At 46.0% G+C, this 17129-nt stretch overlaps 1 protein-coding gene and 1 long non-coding RNA gene across 7 annotated transcripts in view; one reads left to right on the forward strand and one right to left on the reverse strand.

Moving 5' to 3' along the window:
* LOC121820741 (uncharacterized) overlaps window positions 1-17129 on the reverse strand; it is a 35676-nt gene that overhangs the window by 17246 nt on the left and 1301 nt on the right. Inside the window, exon 2 of one of the 2 annotated variants that reach the window (XR_009600638.1) lies at window positions 3235-3348. The exons of the other annotated variant lie outside the window; for it this stretch is intronic. This is a non-coding gene — a long non-coding RNA (uncharacterized LOC121820741). The remainder of the gene's footprint in view (window positions 1-3234; window positions 3349-17129) is intronic. 2 annotated transcript variants of the gene reach the window in all.
* Window positions 8074-16571, forward strand: LOC101106730 (low affinity immunoglobulin gamma Fc region receptor II-like). Of its 5 annotated transcripts, none has more exons than XM_012184948.4 (6): window positions 8074-8278; window positions 10244-10264; window positions 11670-11924; window positions 13423-13723; window positions 14552-14647; window positions 14776-16571. In XM_012184948.4, the coding sequence occupies exons 1-6, from the start codon at window positions 8167-8169 to the stop codon at window positions 14972-14974; spliced, it is 984 nt and encodes a 327-aa protein (XP_012040338.1). In that variant the 5' UTR covers window positions 8074-8166; the 3' UTR covers window positions 14975-16571. The 5 variants fall into 5 exon arrangements, with proteins under 5 accessions (XP_012040338.1, XP_012040368.1, XP_012040342.1 ...); XM_012184978.5 differs by having other exon boundaries at window positions 13423-13689; window positions 14776-14888; XM_012184952.4 differs by lacking the exon at window positions 14552-14647.

A 17129-nucleotide genomic window follows, 5' to 3' on the forward strand; every position in this document is an offset into this window, starting at 1 on the left:
ATCATCTTTTGCATGAAATATTCCATCTTGGTATGCCAGCCCCAAGCATGCATTTTCAGACATTGATGATAGTATCATGTTATGTCTTTTCCCAAATCCATTCTGTTGTTTTCCTCTATTTCTTTGCATTGATAGCTGTGGAAGGCTTTCTTATCTCTTCTTGCTATTCTTTGAAACTCTGCTTATATCTTTCCTTTTCTCCTTTGCTTTTTGCTTCTCTTCTTTTCACAGCCATTTGTAAGGCCTCCCCAGACAGCCATTTTGCTTTTTTGCATTTCTTTCCGTGGGGATGATCTTGATTCCTGTCTCCTGTACAATGTCACGAACCTCTGTCCATAGTTCATCAGGCACTCTATCTATCAGATCTAGTCCCTTAAATCTATTTCTCACTTCCACTATATAATCATAAGGGATTTGATTTAGGTCATACCTGAATGGTCTAGCGGTTTTCCCTACTTTCTTCAATTTAAGTCTGAATTTGGCAATAAGGAGTTCATGATCTGAGCCACAGTCAGCACCCGGTCTTGGTTTTGCTGACTGTATAGAGCTTCTCTGGGAAAGGATGTGTTAATTTCTTCCTCCCTGTAGTCATCCACAGATGGAGAAGACATTTGACATAGACATTTAACATTCTGAACAAAGACATTTTGGTTTAAAATATTTCTCGCTCCAGAGGTCAGGAGATCCCCTCAACCACACATGTGCAGAAAAGCTCCTGGGAGGTCAAAGGGGAGTGATGCTAATTAATGCCAGGCTACCAATATGCTTTTTCAGTAAAACCCATCTAGATTTAAAGATGCATGCACGCACATAGGAGGATCCTGAGATATACCAAATATGGACTGTGAACCAGGCCTTCAAATGCTTGGCCAAAAGAAACCCAGAAGAAATGCCCTATAAAATTAATTCAAACCACTATGATGAAGAAGGAATTCATAGGGCCTGGACTCCATCTTAGGCCTGTTCATGCTGATCATGCTCAGCCACCTTTCCAATGGACTCTGAACTCTGTGTTTAGTGCCTATGAAAACAACAACAGAAGGATAAGACCCCTGCATACAGGGGAACCTTGAAGAGTATATCTAGGTTACTCATCGCCTAAGAGAAAACATATACTAATCACCCCTTCCTCCAGACAGGCCATAAATTTTTCTGTATCTATCGGAGTTTAACCTCGGGTTTATTGATTATTGGCTAACTGTTTGACTGTTTGAGCACATGAGCACATAGCACGTGAATGATGGGGTTATTGGGATTGCATTTTCCTTGGTCTATGTAAGTCTCAAGGAATTTGGGGTGGTGGGTTCAGACACGTACACATGGGGTATAAAAGATTTTCACAAATGCTGGTCGGGGTCCTTGGCTAAGAGGAGACTCTGCCTTGGGCCCGCCGGTGTGATAAACTGCACTCCACTATCTGCACTGTCCTTCTGAGTGAGCTTGTTTCCCAGAACGTGTGGCTACAACAGTGAGAGTGAGACTCAGGGAGTCTCCTTCTGAGCCTGCCCGTGCATCTACCCACATATACTGTCCTTATTTTTTCCCTCTTAATAAATACTTTACTCGTTGCACTACTTTCCATCTTCGTGGGGATTCTTTTCCGCAAAGCTGAAGGGCCAGGGCTCTTGTCACTGACTACTGGTCTACTGGCTCTCACCACCACAACCTGGCCTCGATCTCTGGCTGGGAATGGAAGCCTCACTTCAAGCTGTTGCAGGCTGAGGGATCATTCTTGAAAGATCACAAGAGATGATTCATGCCTGCCTCAGGCGACCCCGCCCTTCTGCCTGAATGTTAAACCTCTGCTACAAAGGTCGTTGCCACTCTGAAAGTGATGGGGCAATCAAATCTAGGAATAATTTCCTTTAGGATTGTCTTAGTCACTTCAATTGCTCTCTCTGTTCTAGTGGAGAAGACTTCTATCCATCCAGTAAAGTTATCTATAGAGACTAGTAAGTAGTCGAAGGCCTCGAAAGAGGGCATCTGAGTGAAACCTATTTGCCAGTCCTCTCTTGGATAAGTCCCATGACGCTGGACTGGGCTAACAAAAGGGGGAGGCTTGACGCTCCCTCCAGGATTATAGGTGACACAAAGGACACAGGCTTGAGTAACTCTTTTCATTTCCTCCAGGAGCCCTTTCCCTGTAAAAAGTCAGAAAACAATGATAGACATTCCATCTCTCCCCAGAGGGAGAGAATCATGTAGCCCTTCTTTAATAGTTTTCCATTGTTCAGAGAGAAGTATGAGCCATTTCTGATCTATGTGCCACCAACCATCTGTTCTCTTAGTTCCCCCTCTATCTCGTGTCCAGTTCTCTTTGGAAGTTGAGTAACTGGGTACAACGTTAGAAGGGGTAAGGGATGAGATTAAAGCCATTTCATTTATGGGGATCAGGGCTGCTTACTTTGCTTCCTGATCTGCTCTGTTGTTTCCTAGGGAAATTTGAGAATTTCCCTTTTGGTGCTCATGGCAGTGGATGACTGCTACCTGTTTTGGTTTCTGGACCACTTCTATGAGATGTAAAATCTCAGCTGCATACTTTACAGGGGAATTTCTTACATTTAGAAGTCTTTTTTCTTTCCAGATGGCTGTGTGGGCATGTAAAACAAGGAAGGTATATTTTGAGACTAGGTATATATTTATAATCTTTCCTTCCCCTAGGATTAAGGCTTGGGTTAGAGCTATCAGTTCAGCCTTTTGGGCCAAGGTGTTAGGTGGCAAGTGTTTTGCTTCTGTGATGCTATGAGTGCTCACAAAAGCATTCCCTGCTCTCCTGACCATCTCTAACAAAACTTCTGCCATCAGTAAACCATTCTTCTTTAGGACTTTCTATGGCCTGTGTCTGTTAGGTCACAGCTGTGGGCATAGACCTTGTCAAGGGTTTGGAGGCAAGAATGTGTTAGCTCTGGGCTTTCAACAGGCATTAAGGTAGTGGGGTTAAGAGTATGGCAGGTTTTGAGGGTTAACTCTGAGAAGTCAAGGAGCAAAGCCTGGTACTTGATAAGGCAGCCTCCAGTTGGCCAGTGGTTCTATATCTGGGCCTTTAGTGGCTTCATACAGGGGCTTAACCATTAGCCTGAATCCTGGAATCCAACCTGTACAAAATCCTGCCATGCTCCAAAAGCTATGGAGATGTTTCCTTAGTCTTTGAAGTGCTTAGGCTTAATATAGCTTGTTTTTTATCTGGAGATAACTGTCTATATTCAAGGTTTATAATATATCCCAGATACTTACCTTGTTGCTTTGCAATTTGTGCCTTTTTCTGAGAGAATCTGTAACCCCGGGCCCCAAGGAAATTAATTAATACTTCAATGGTATTTTGATCTGTGGATTCCATGGAGGGATTACCTGTTAAAAAAAATCATCTATGTACTGTAGAATAACACTTTCTTCTAGGTGTATTTCCCTTAGTTCCTTTCCCAGGGCCTGGGGAAACAGGTGTGGACTGTCCTGAAACCCTGGAGGCAATACTGTTCAGGTATATTACTGTGTTCAGCCTGAGTCAGAATTAGTCCACTCGAAGGCAAACAGATATTGTGATAAGGAATGAAGTGGGATGTAGAAGGCATCCTTGAGATGGTATGCAATAGACCATTTAGTGTCCTCAGGGATTTCAGTTAATATGTAATAAGGGTTGGCCACGAGGGGATGTATAGGAACCACTGCACCGTTTACTAGTCTAAGGCCTTGTGCCATGTTCTATTCCCCGTTCAGCTTCACAACTAGAAGAACAGGATTGTCATGTGGGGACTGGCAAGGCACCAAGAGGCTATGCCTTAGGAATTTATCCACGAGGGGTTGTAAACCTTTCTTTGCTTCCAACTTTATAGGACAGAGATCTGGAAGATTCTGACTCCGGTAAGAATTCCCACCCTTCAGTGTCTTCTGCCACTTCAATCAGGATCCCTTCTGGAGGCTCTGAAGCAAGAGGGGTTTAAAGTAGAGTGTAGCTCCAGTATCTATCAGAATTTGTAAGGTTGTCCGTTAATTTTAATTTTAGTTTGCCTTGGCTGTTTAAGGGAATAAATAATAGCAGTTTATCAGCATCTCATCAACCATATAAAGGGCCCATTTGGCAGCCTTCCTTTAAGAGTAGATAAGGGGTGTCAAATAAGGTCAAACTTGGCGGACTTTTGTTTACAGTCTTACGATCTTTTCAGAATGAAAGGGCAATTCGGATACAGGATTTGATAGGACAAACACTGACCAACACTGCCTGCCCTGGCTGGGCCCAAAAGTAGCCAACTTGCATGAATTCTCTTAACAACAGGAAGTCCTGGTAAGGAAGAGAAAACTAACAAGCTACCACCAACCAGAAGAATTCTGGAAAGGTCAAAAGGAAAGAGGAGACACCAGTCCATATGTCTTATCAACCTCCCAGAATCCTCCTTGCTGGAATTCATCTTGGTTGAGCCATGTGTGTGCCACTGGGTTCCCTTACCCTGCTGCTCTCTGCCCAGCCAGGCGCCCCTTCCCAATAAAGTCTCTTGCTTTGTCAAAATGCGTGTATCCTTGGACAATTCATTTTCAAGTCAGACAAGAGCCCACTCTTGGGCCCTGGAAGGGGTGTCCTTCCCTGCAACAAATTGGTTTACTGAGTACTGGTAAAGGAGGAGAGAAGCAAGTAGTAGTGAAACTGTGCAACTCAGACTGGGACCTGAACCCATGGTCTTTTAATCGAGATCACGTACCACCACTTTCCCTGGTGGCTCAGATTGTAAGGAATCTGCCTGCAATGTGGGAGACCCAGGTTTGATCCCTAGGTCAGGAAGATCCCCTGGAGAAGAAAATGGCAATCCACTCCAGTATCCATATCTGCAGAATTCCATGGACAAAGGAGTCCTGGCGGGCTATAGTCTATGGGGTCACAAAGAGTTGAACATGATTGAGAGACTAACAATACATTCCGATTTCTCCCAATGCAGACCATTTCAAAATGTGAGAACAGCCTTGGGAGAAACACACTTCATAGACAGAGTGTGGGCTATCTCAGAAGGCTAAAGGCCCCCATATATGGTCTGTGGTTAGTTTTCGAGGGCTGGGTCATTGTCTAAGCTACTGAGTGGGAAGATTGTTCCATCTATTTCAGGGAAGGAGCAGAGATTTCTAAGAACTGGGCCACTGATGACCTTTTATGGTTGGCCTCAGAACTCTCTTGGTACTTGAAGGTGTGTCATTAAGCATATGCTAATGTATTACAATGAGCATATAATGCAGCTCAAGGTCTACTGGAAGTCGAAACTTCCACCATCCTGGACCTAGTTGGTTCTAACCATTTTCTGTCATATTCTCAAGGGTTATGTCTTTTTTAAACTTTTTATTTTATACTGGACTATAGATGATTAACAATGCTGTGCTAGACTCTAGTGTACAGCAAAGTGATTCAGCCACACACATACATGCATCCATTCTTTCTCAAACTTCCCTCCCGTGTAGGTTGCCACAAAATATTGAGCCAAATTCCTTGTGCTACACAGCAGGTCCCTGTTGGCCATTCATTCCAAAAATAGCCGTGAGTACACATCAATCCACAAACTCCACAGCTATCCCTCCCCTCCATCCTTTCCCCACTAACCCCATAACCGTAAGTTCTCTAGTCTGTGAGTCTGTTTCTGTTTTGTGAATAAGTTCATTTCTTTTTTAGATTCTGCATATAAGTGATATCATATGATATGTGTCCTTGTCTGACTTACTTCACTCAATATGACAATTTCTAGGACCATCCATGTTGCTACAAATGGCATTATTTCACCCCTTTTCATGGCTGAATAATACTCTAATGTATATATGTACCATTTCTTTATCCATTCTTCTGATAATAGACATTTAGTCTCTTTTCATGTTCTGGCTACTGTCAATAGTGCTGCAATCAACGCTGGGGTGCATATATCTTTTGGAATTATGGTTTTCTCTGGATATATATAAGCCTAGGGATGGGATTGCAGGATCATAGGATAACTCTATTTTTAGTTTCTTTCCTTGTTTTTTCTGACTGCTCTGGGTCTTCCTTGCTGTGCCTGGGCTTTCTCTGGTTACTGAGAGCGGGGGCTACTCTCTAATGGCAGTGCGTGGGCTTCTCGCTGCAGTGCCTTCTCCAGTTGCAATGCATGGGCACGAGGGCACCTGGGCTTCAGTAGCTGTGGTGCACAGGCTTAGTTGCTCTACAGAATGTGGAATCCTCCCGAACCAGGAATCCAGCCCGTGTTTACTCCATTAGCAGGCGGATTCTTATGCGCTGGACCACCAAGTTGTTCCTAAATTAGCTTTTATTTTTTTTAACTTTTTATTTTTACTTTATTTTACTTTATAATACTGTATTGGTTTTGCCATACATTGACATGAATCCACCACGGGTGTACATGCGATCCCAAACATGAACCCCCTCCCACTTCCTTCCCCACAACATCCCTCTGGGTCATCCCCGTGCACCAGCCCCAAGCATGCTGTATCCTGCATCGGACATAGACTGGTGATTCGATTCTTACATCATAGTATACATGTTTAGCTTTTAAAGTGTTGATGTCAGCTCACTGGAGCCTTGCCACTGGTTAAGGAAAGTTTTTCACCTCAGAATCAGATAAGGGCTGGAGGTAGATTGGGAGTGGGAGGTGGGGTGGAATGGGGCCAGTAGTAAAGCGTTAGCCAATGGGGCCAAGGGGTGGCTGAGGTTTCTGAAGACCACAGAGCGTAAAAACAGGTTTTACAATATCATGTTCTTGAATATTACAGCTTGTTTCCTGAGAAAGCATTTAGAAGAGAGGCCCCAGCAGAGGGCCCCGAGAGAGATCCCAGAGCATCTTCTGTTCTGGGGATGTTGAGGGTGAGCAAACGGTGACAAGGATGATGACAGAAAGCAAAAAAGGGGAACTAGTGTTGACTGAATACCCACAATGCACCAAGGATGGTGCTAGCATACAAATTATCTTTTAATTTTCAAAAACCTTGAGTGCAGTGGTTCTCAGCCAGGGGCAACGTTGCCCCCAAAAGCAGACTTGTCAATGGCTAGAGACATTTCTATTTTCACAATTAGGGGATGCCACTTGGCATCTAGTGGGTAGAGGTCAGGGATGTTGCTGCTGGTGCTGCTAAGTCACTTCAGTCGTGTTCGACTCTGTGTGACCCCATAGACGGCAGCCCACCAGGCTCCCCCGTTCCTGGGATTCTCCAGGCAAGAACACTGGAGTGGCTTGCCATTTCCTTCTCCAATGCATGAAAGTGAAAAGTGAAAGGGAAGTCACTCAGTCATGTCCGACTCTACTAAACACCCTATAATGTGTGGGACAGGTCCTAACATCGAGAATTATTTGGCCCCAAATGTCAATAGTACTGAGGCTGAGAAATCCTGCTTGAAGGATAGACATATTAATCTTCATTTATACAGATGAGGAATCTGTAGTTCTGAGAAGCTACCTGTCATTCAAAATTAGACTAATACAGCTCCAAAGCCCTGCTCTTTCACCATGCCATAATGATGGGAACAGTGATGGGAATGAGGGTGAGAAAGATAAAGAACCAGGGCACTAGTTGCTGCTCAGAAGATATTTGTTGGAGGGATGAGCACAAGAAAGAAAAACAAAGGGTGATAAAAGATGGGCATGATCATTCTATTGCCACCCTGACACACTTCTCTGTCCTGGTTCCACAATCCAAAACGAAGTCTGGATTATGATAATAAAGGCAATCAAATGATGGGGAAAGGTGGCCTCAAGCCCCTCTGCTCAGTCTCAGGAGGAGTCTGACACCAGTGTCTGCACCTCTAAATGGATCTAGAAGATGGGGAGTTCCCTGGCACACTCCTCCATCGCCTTTTCCAAAGAGACAGGGAGTTCTGAGCTGAGTAGGGGTGACCATTCCCCTCTTCCTCCCTGGGGCTGAGCCCAGCTGTGGCCCCAGAGGACGAGGAGAATTTGTTTCCCAGTTCCTACATTTTCTGTGAATTTGGAGTGGGACTGAGCCAGATTCATTCTGGGAAGCCCTGAATCTTCTGAGAGGGAACTCTGTAGATGAAAGAGGGTGGAAGGGGAGGAGCCAGTGATAGAGCAACACTTCTTTTCACTTCCTCTTTTGGACTGTAGAATTTGCCCTCTGGGTGGACTATCAAGCCTCGAGAGAAGCCAGTGCCTGCCGTGCCAGGCTGTCAGAGCAACCTGCTCACTCCAGGAGGTGATGGGGATCTCCTCATTCCTAGCCTTCCCTGCTGCCTGGAGGAACCGAGCTCACTGCATGCCCTGGCATCCTTGGGGCCACACGCTACTGTGGACAGCTCTGCTCTTCCTGGGTGAGTCGGGGGCCCGGCAGGGACAGTGGAGCAGGACCATAGGCAGGTGGGATTCTCCAAGTCAGCTGCTGCCACCTGGGTTGTTGCAGAAATAGGAGGTGGTATCACTGGTTGCAGCTGGGTGGGGTGAACACTGCTGGGCATTGCTTTCTCTGCACCACTAACCTCTCTACCGCCAGAGGCAAGGATGAGGGCTGCAGTGGGAAGCACATCAGGAAAATCAGGAGGGTGAAGGCAGGCTGATGAAAATCACATTCTGACAACCTTGCTGGCCTTGGGAAATTATGAAATTGGCAGAAGTAGGGCTTTTTAAACATTTTGCCCAATGACACTGGGCACCAAGGTCCCTGGTAATCTGCCATCTCCCACAGCTGAGCCAGCCTTGAGGAATGTCCAGTGACCTAGGCTTGAAGGACTGATGATGGCCAAGGTGTTCACCTTCCTTAGAAATGTATGTTTCACTGGGACTAATCTTAGGCCAGAGGGCCGATGCTGTCTTAAGCAATAAGAGGTGTGAGGGAGCAATAAAAACTGCCTTGGGGAGCAGAGGCCATCCTCTGCACCTGCCACTTTAGGCAGCAGGGCCTTTTCTCTTTCTGTGAAAGGAGAGTCCCCCGGGGAAAAGTGCACGAGAGTCTGGGTTATTCAGGGATGGAGATCAGAGAATATGTTAGCCCGGCAACTCCAGCAGCATCAGCTGTGGGACCAGAGACATCAGGAATGCCTCCTTGCACTGCAGGCATGAAGAGAGGAAAAGATCAGTATCACTACCAAGAGAATCAGAGCAAATGTACTCAAGTGTCAGAACTGCAGTTTAGTGTCTTTCTGAATATGGTGACAGTAAATTTATGAAGATATCAGTCTGGCCCCTGTGTGGTAATTTTGTTAATGCAGCTGGACAAGTTAAGGCATGAACAACACAGGTGAACGAAACGCAGACATGACGTTAAAGGACCACAAGAGACTCACGAGAGAGGTAAGGGGATCTGCAAGTGAGAGGGTAACAGGCAGGGCTGCTAAGTCGCATCAGTCATGTCCAACTCTGTGCCAACCCATAGACGGCAGCCCACCAGGCTCCGCCGTCCCTGGGATTCTCCAGGCAGGAAGGCGAGGGGCCCCCAAATGAAGGATTGGCTGCAAGTATCAGACATTTTCTAAATTTCTCTCTTAAACGGCAGGAGGAAACTACAAGTGTCAGATTTTATTCCCCTTCTCCATGCAAAATTAAAAGGAGGTTTCCCTTAAAATGCTGTGTGGCCCTGACAACAGCTGGTTCTACCTAAACTTAACTTTTCTCAAACCTTGAGCTAACCAACGTGTTTTTCTTATGGAAATGTTTTTCTTAAGCTATGTTAATGAACCATGTATTTACCTTAGATTCTGTCTTTCTTTAAGTCGGTTTTGCCTAACACTCCGAACCCATAGGAGCTCAACAGACCAGTATGTTTTACCAATGGAAATGTTCTCTTAAACTATGTTAATGAGACTATGTATTTGTTTGGAAATCTCCCTTTCCTCAAGATTCATGTCAATCATTTTATGGCCTGGGATGACTCACCTTGTGCCAATGTTACCTCAAAATGTATGTTGTGATAAGGGGCCTGGTACCACTCTCTGAGTTTTGAGACATTTCCTTCCTCTAATTAGCAGCCTGTTGGTAGGAATATAACTTCTTGTTAAAAACTAGCACAGCAGCACTCTTTCTGCCCCCTTCTGATGTCTATGTCAGAAGACCAGTCTAAGGAGTGGCCTTCTCTATCTCTTTTATACTTTAATAAAACTTTATTACACAAAAGCTTTGAGAAATCATGCCTCGTCACTGGCCTGGATTGAATTCCTCTTCTCCAGAGGCCAAGAGTCCTGGCGTTTTTCACGGCTCAGCGACAACCTTTCACAATGTGATTATTTGTAATGATGAATCATCATATCCAAACACCAGGCTGATCTTTGCTTTCTCTCTTGCAGCTCCTGTTCCTGGGAAACGTGGTAAGTGCTCCACCGCATCCCTTCTGTCCCCCAGCCACCCTCTCTCTCTGCTCCCTGTACCCTGTCTGGAGGAACTCTGGATGCACCAGCAACCCAGGTCTGAGGTAGAGCTAGGAAAGAGGAGTTGTGCCCACAAGAAGCCCTGCACCCCCTTCTCCTTCCTGCTTCCCTTCCACTGAAGCCAGGGGTGGGCAGCCAAGGGGCACAGATGCCTCAGCCCTCCTGCTTCTGAAATGATGAGACCTCACAGATTCTGTCACAGAAAATAACTGTCCTCTGTCTCAATTGCTTCCTCTTTCCAAACTAAACCACGAGCTCAGGCTATGCAGAATCACATGATATGCTTAGGTTACCCCCATGGGTTGATAAACTGTCCATTTTTCATGCATCTGAAGGCTTCAGGGCCTGTTCCCTTGGACAGGAAGAGGAGGCCATATTACTGGCTGCAGCTGGGTGGGGTGAACACTGCTGGGCACTGCTTTCTCAGCACCACTAACCTCTCCACCACCCAGGACTGGTAGGGGGTGGGGCTCTCCTGGGTCACTGAATCCAGGGCTCCTAGACTGGCCTTCTGGCCTTTCTCACTCTTTCTTATTCTCCTGAGGCCATAGAGACTCCTCTGTGCTTTGGTGTCAGGACAGGTCTCTTCTAAAGGACAAAGAATGAAACGGGTCAGAAGAGAAATGTGACCTCTGACTCTCAGCCTGGCACCTCCACCAGGTGGCCCCCTTGTCTTCATCCAGCTGGGAAGACAGTTTATCCACTAGTGTCCAAATGCCTCAGGTTATGGAGGTGGGGGAAGTGATTCCCCAAAGGATGTATGTGTAGTGTGTGTGTGTGTCTGAGTGTGAGTTCAAGAGAGAAAAAGAAATAGAGACAGAGAGAAGGAACTGGGTAGAGCTCCTCGGGTGAGATGTACCTGTGTTTCTAGACTGTTTGCTTGCCCCCCTCCCATTTCCCTACCCCCATCCTCTCCTCCCTGAGAGAGTCTGGGCTCCTGGGGGCCCCTGTGTGGCTGCAGAACTGCCACCGGCATCGCCTTCAGGTGCAGAACTGTCCTGGGTTGGGTTCTTCTCCTGATCTCCGCAGCACGGCCACAGTCTTCCATCATCTGAGATTTGGGGTCTGCTTAGGCTCTTGGGGACTTCCCTGGTGGCTCAGATGGTAAAGCGTCTGTCTACAATGTGGGAGACCTGGGTTCGATCCCTGGGTCGGGAAGATTCCCTGGAGAAGGAAATGGCAACCCACTCCAGTCCTCTTGCCTAGAAAATCCCATGGACGGAGGAGCCTGGTGCAGGCTACTGCCCATGCGGTCGCAAAAAGTCGGACACGACTGAGCAACTTCACTTCCAGGCCCTTGGGGTCCCTTTTCCTCATGCTGCCTCCTCTCTCTGCCCCTCACCAGATCTCCCAAAAGCTGTGGTGAACATCCAGCCTGCGTGGATCAATGTGCTCAGGGAGGATCACGTGACGCTGATGTGCCAGGGAACCAGCTTCTATGCAGGCAACCTCACCACGTGGTTCCATAACGGGAGCTCCATCCACACCCAGAACCAGCCCAGCTACAGCTTTAGGGCCAACAGCAATGACAGTGGATCCTACAGGTGCCAGAGGGAGCAGACCAGCCTCAGCGACCCTGTGCATCTGGATGTGATTTCTGGTCAGTGGAGGAAGGCCCTGGAGAGTCTGGGAGAACAAGGAGAGATGAAATCTGCTTCCACGGCAGAGGTTTTTAGGAAAGGGCAGTTGCCGACTTACTGGAGAGCACGGCTGTGAGTTGTTTGAAGTGGTTTTGGTCCACTCATTTCCCTTTTCAACCCACCTCCTCGGCTTAGTATGAGTGGTGAGGTGGAAGTTCCTAAGAGATTTCTCAGAATATGCTGAGCTCCTTTGTCTTCGTGCTGACTGAGCAAGAAGGTGACCAGGCCACCAACAGGCATCTGGGTGTGACAGCAGCAGAAGAAAATCTCTAATTCATAGAAATCTTCCCATTTTTGTGGCAGAGTCAAATGCACAGGGAATTACTAGCCATCTAAGCATGATGATTTCATTCACCTTTGAGCCTCAGTTTCCTCTCCTGCTAGTGGAGATACCACTGCCTCCCCCACGAGGTTCTGGTGAGAATCTGCATCTCCCTAATCCCTGCCCTCTCTCTGTGCAACTGAGGTGAAACACGTGTCTTTTACATTTTTATTTATTTGTCTATGGCTGCTCTGTGTCTTCGTTGCTGTGTGTGGGCTAGTGTCTACTTGAGGTGCATGGGCTTCTTACTGAGGTGGCTTCCATAAATACAATTTGGTTGGCGTTATGATTTGCTGAAGGATCTAAGTGTTGTTGACCGGCACACATGTGACTGTTGTCATTTTTTCTTATCTCCCTGCTCCCTCCCGAGGTATCTGTTGTTTCCTGCCCTTTTTTTCCAATTTCGACTCTCCTCTGTCCTATAACTTCAGGAAAAAGGTCGGTGTGGGCTGAGATCAGGATTAGAAGTAGCTACCTAAGCCTCTATTCCCTACACAACAAAGAAATTAAATATTTTTCCTTGGTAAAAAAATGAAATTTGGGGGAAAAATACACAGCCTGCTAATGGCCCACTCATGTCACTGCTGCCTTGAGACAAAGTCCCCACTGAATTCCACATTTACTAATATGCACCAAGTAAACCAATATTTGCTGGATGCCCATGACTTTCCCCAAGGACACAGGTCTCTCTCTGCTGTGTCCCCCTCACATGCTGTCTCCTCTCTCAGACTGGCTTCTCCCTCATCTCCCTCCTTCCCTTAGGGAAGGGATTTCACTCCAGGTCCCCTGTATCCTCCTGCAGAGGCCTCTTGGGCCAGACAGGGCTGCAGCTGCGTCTCCCAGGACGGGACGAGAAGACAAGCATATCTGAACACCTATTGTGTGTCAGCAGCTACTGTAGATAGTACAGCTAATGGTGCTATTGTGACTAGTTCCGCATACGAGGAAACTGAGCCCCAGAAGAATTCATTATTTACCCAGGATCACAGGGTGCATGAAGGAGCCAGAATTAGAGACCAGGGGTGTGTGATTCCACATTTAAACTCCCCCACACATACTGGCCCCCGGAGGGATGGTCTGGGTTTCAGATCTGAGTCAAGACCTTCTGGGTCCTGCGGTCCCTTTGTGTCTTTCAGACTGGCTGCTGCTCCAGACCCCCAGCCTCGTGTTCCAGGAAGGGGAGCCCATCGTGCTGAGGTGCCACAGCTGGAGAAACCACCCTCTGAGTAAGATCACGTTCTACCAGGATGGGAAATCCAAGACATTTTCCTATCTGCGCTCCAACTTCTCTATCCCACGCGCCAACCTCAGTCACAGCGGCCAGTACCACTGCACAGCGTTTCTTGGGAAGACGCCACACTCGTCACAGCCCGTGAACATCACTGTCCAAGATGGGAATGAAGGTTGTTCAAGGAGATGTACACCTTGGAAAGACGGGTAGTGAGGGGATTACTAATCTTTTCTGGACTCCAGAATGTTTGTTTTCCTGGGAGCGCCTGCTTAACATAAACAGGAACCCTGAAAGTCCTAGTTTGGCCTGATGGTTCTGTGAATGTGAAGCTGTGTTCCAGGTCATTTCTCAGGGATTATAGAAATGGGTGTCATTCATTTGGTGTTTTAACTCTCAGGGGACAAAATCTACATTTTCATCCTCCGTATCCAACTCCCAGACATTGCCACTCTCCCTCTTTTGCATCTCATTCAAACCACTCTATCACGTGTCTCTCCCGGCATCTAACGCTTACTGCGTTTCCCTACTGAGCCTCTCACCCTAGGATCAACTCTTAGCTTGCTGCATCCATGTTGGCAGGAGAACCTCTCTCTACACACAAAGAACAAGACTTCTGCCTGTTCTTGAGAAACCATACATTATGGAATCCATATTATGTCCTTTCAGACGGTATCACAGATTATTTATGCCAGCCTGATGTTCATTAGTGAGTACCTAGCCCTGGGTTCAGAGGAGGTGGTGAGTGAAAAAGTGTTGATGTCATCTGTGTATTCCCAAGTTCAATGTTTCCCAAAAGCTGTTCCCCAATCACATAACTCTTTGACAGCCCTTTCAGAATGAAGGGTTCTGTGGTCAAATTAATGTAGAACACACTACGTATTCTTTTCATCTCCTTTTATATTCATAATGCATACCAAAGGCTTCAAGAAGCCCTGTCTCAAAGAAAACTTTAAATTATGTCTGGTAAGGCATTTGCTAAACTCAGGTAACCACAGAATCCTTCTTCTTCTATAACTTCTCTTAATGTCCTGCAGAACGGATGTGTTTGAGGTCATCCTTTGGGAAATGCCGATCCAGCACTTTATTTGGGAAGGCAGAGAGATGAAGCGATTCACTGAAGACTTCCTGGGGTAGCTGTCTGCTCCTGGCCTTGGCTTGGGTTGCTTTGCAAAGACGCCTCACTAGGGACATGACTGTTTGTTCCAAATTTCTGTCTTAACAACTGTCATTTTTCCCATTCCTCTGCCTCTCTGATTAGGTCCAGCAGTTCCACTCATCTTTCCACCTTGGTATCAAATCACTTTCTGCCTGGTGATGGGGCTCCTTTTGGCAGTGGATACAGGCCTGTATTTTTCAGTGCAGAGAGACCTTCAAAGCTCCATGGGAGACTGGAAGAATTACAAAGCCAGATGGAGCCAAGACCCTCAGAACAAATGACTCTTCATTCCATGATGTAACAGCAGTAGTGGCAGCAACTCTTCAGTCCATAACTTTCCTCTTCCCTGGCCTCACGTTGACAACAACCTGGGCTAAGGAGGCTCCAGGGAAAGAAAAAACCTGTGATCTCCAGATCAAGTAGAAGGTAACAGGTCCTACCTTCACTGATCTCCCAAAGGCTAAGGCACAGTCCCAGCCCATCTAGCTCTACATGGACTCACAGCAAATGTGTTCTCCCAGCTCCTCGCCAGAGGCTCCTCAAATATATGAAACCTCAGTAAATCCTGGTGCTTCTTTCAAAGTAAATCCAACAATCTTCCCACTTCTCACAGGATGCAGATGGGCTCATGGGGGCCGGGGCTGCCTGGAGGGATGGCACAGCCCCAGGAGGTGGGTAGACATGGCAGCATCTTGATCCAAGCCACCATCCTCTCTTACTTGGATTATTGCAACAGCCTCCTGCCTGGTCTTCCTGCACTCAACCATGTCACCCAACAGTCTATTCTCACAACAGCCAGTGTGTGTTGTATCTGTCACTTCTTTTCTGGAAGCTATGTAATAGCTTCCCCCTTGCATTTAGAGTAATAGCTAAAGCCTTTGCCATGTTCTACAAGGTACTACATGATCTTGCTCCTCAATGCCTCTCTGACCTCATTTACTGCTCTGTTTTGCTTCCTTGGACACTTCAATTATATTTCTGCTACAGGTTTATGTTATTTACTGTTCCTGAAATGTTCTTATAGATATCCACATCATGCTTCTTCATGGTCTTTACTCAAATATCACCTCATCAGTGAGGTCTCCTTGGTCATTCAACCTAACCTCACTTCTCCACCATCTCCTAATCCTGCTCTCCTGCTTTATTTTTCCCCATTGTTCTCATCTCCAACTGAATATGTTCAGTTGTTCAGTTGTTTATTGCTGTATTTCCTCCCCCCCCCCCCCCCCCCCGCCCCATGTATATATCACCAACTGACTACTCCCTCTCTCATTAAAACATGCTCCAGGAGACCTGGGCCTTTGTCTGTTTTGTTCACTACTACATACTTAAGAGTCAAGGTCAGTGTCTGGCACATGATAAGGCCCTCAATACATATTTACGGAATGAGTAAGTTCTTCAGCATTCAAAATCAGACACTTTTTTAAAAAGTACATCTACTCCATCTTACCAGAAGCAGAAGTCCAATTCAGTACTACTGAACACCCTGTTAGACACTACCCAAAATATCCCACTAGTACATGCATTTCAGCTTTGAATGTTATCTGTCTAAACTCATGTTTTACTTTCACCCGTCACATCTTGTAAAGTAGTGTATTAGTTGGATCTACTTCCCTCTGATTGAACTGACTCTCTAAGCCTGTACAGTAGCCGTGGAAAGCATACTACAAAGAGAGCCGAACAACCTGGATCTGTGTTTCATTTCTACCATTTGCTAGGTGCTTTGTCTTGAAGAACTCATTTAACTACTCTATGAATTAGATTCTTCTTCTGTGAAATAGTAATATCTTTATCTCCCTCCCCAGGGATATCATGTGAGGTTAAAGTGTAACAACATACATGGAAGCATAATGTCTTTGGAACATAGTAGATGTTTAATAAATGCTTATGGAATCTGATGTCTTCAGAGCACACTATTTGGCTGGTACTTTCCCTTTAAATAGATAATAGTGCTTTTACTATAGTAACTGAAAAAAAAAAACCACATATGAAGGTCTAAGTTGGAGTACGGACGAAATCAAAGGTAGAAGCGTGGGTGAGTTATGTTTCTGTGGCTAGTCACATTGGAAAAAAAATGGGGATAATGCCGTTTGACTAGCTCTAGCCAGTATATTAGCTCATATGCTGTAAAAATACAATCTTAGTGGCATAAATCAGCAAAGGTTTATTTCTCACTCATTTTCTGCTATATATGTGGAAGACTTCCTAAGGAAGCTATCTCTCATGGGATGGCTCAGGTTTATACTATACTTTCATTTTAACACCAACTACCACTCATTGCCAAGGAAGGCAAAGAGAACAGTAACAATCAGGACAGTAATTAAATGCACTCTGTCTCTGTCCAAAAGTAACATATCACGCATACTTGAATTTCATTAATCAAAACAAGTTGTACAACCTGACCTGAAGAGGCATGAAATTGCAATGCTTTTTTGAGGCTGAAAAGAGGAGACTCA

Source organism: Ovis aries, chromosome 1, assembly GCF_016772045.2.
Source record: "Ovis aries strain OAR_USU_Benz2616 breed Rambouillet chromosome 1, ARS-UI_Ramb_v3.0, whole genome shotgun sequence".
In the NCBI taxonomy this organism is placed as follows: Eukaryota; Metazoa; Chordata; class Mammalia; order Artiodactyla; family Bovidae; genus Ovis; species Ovis aries.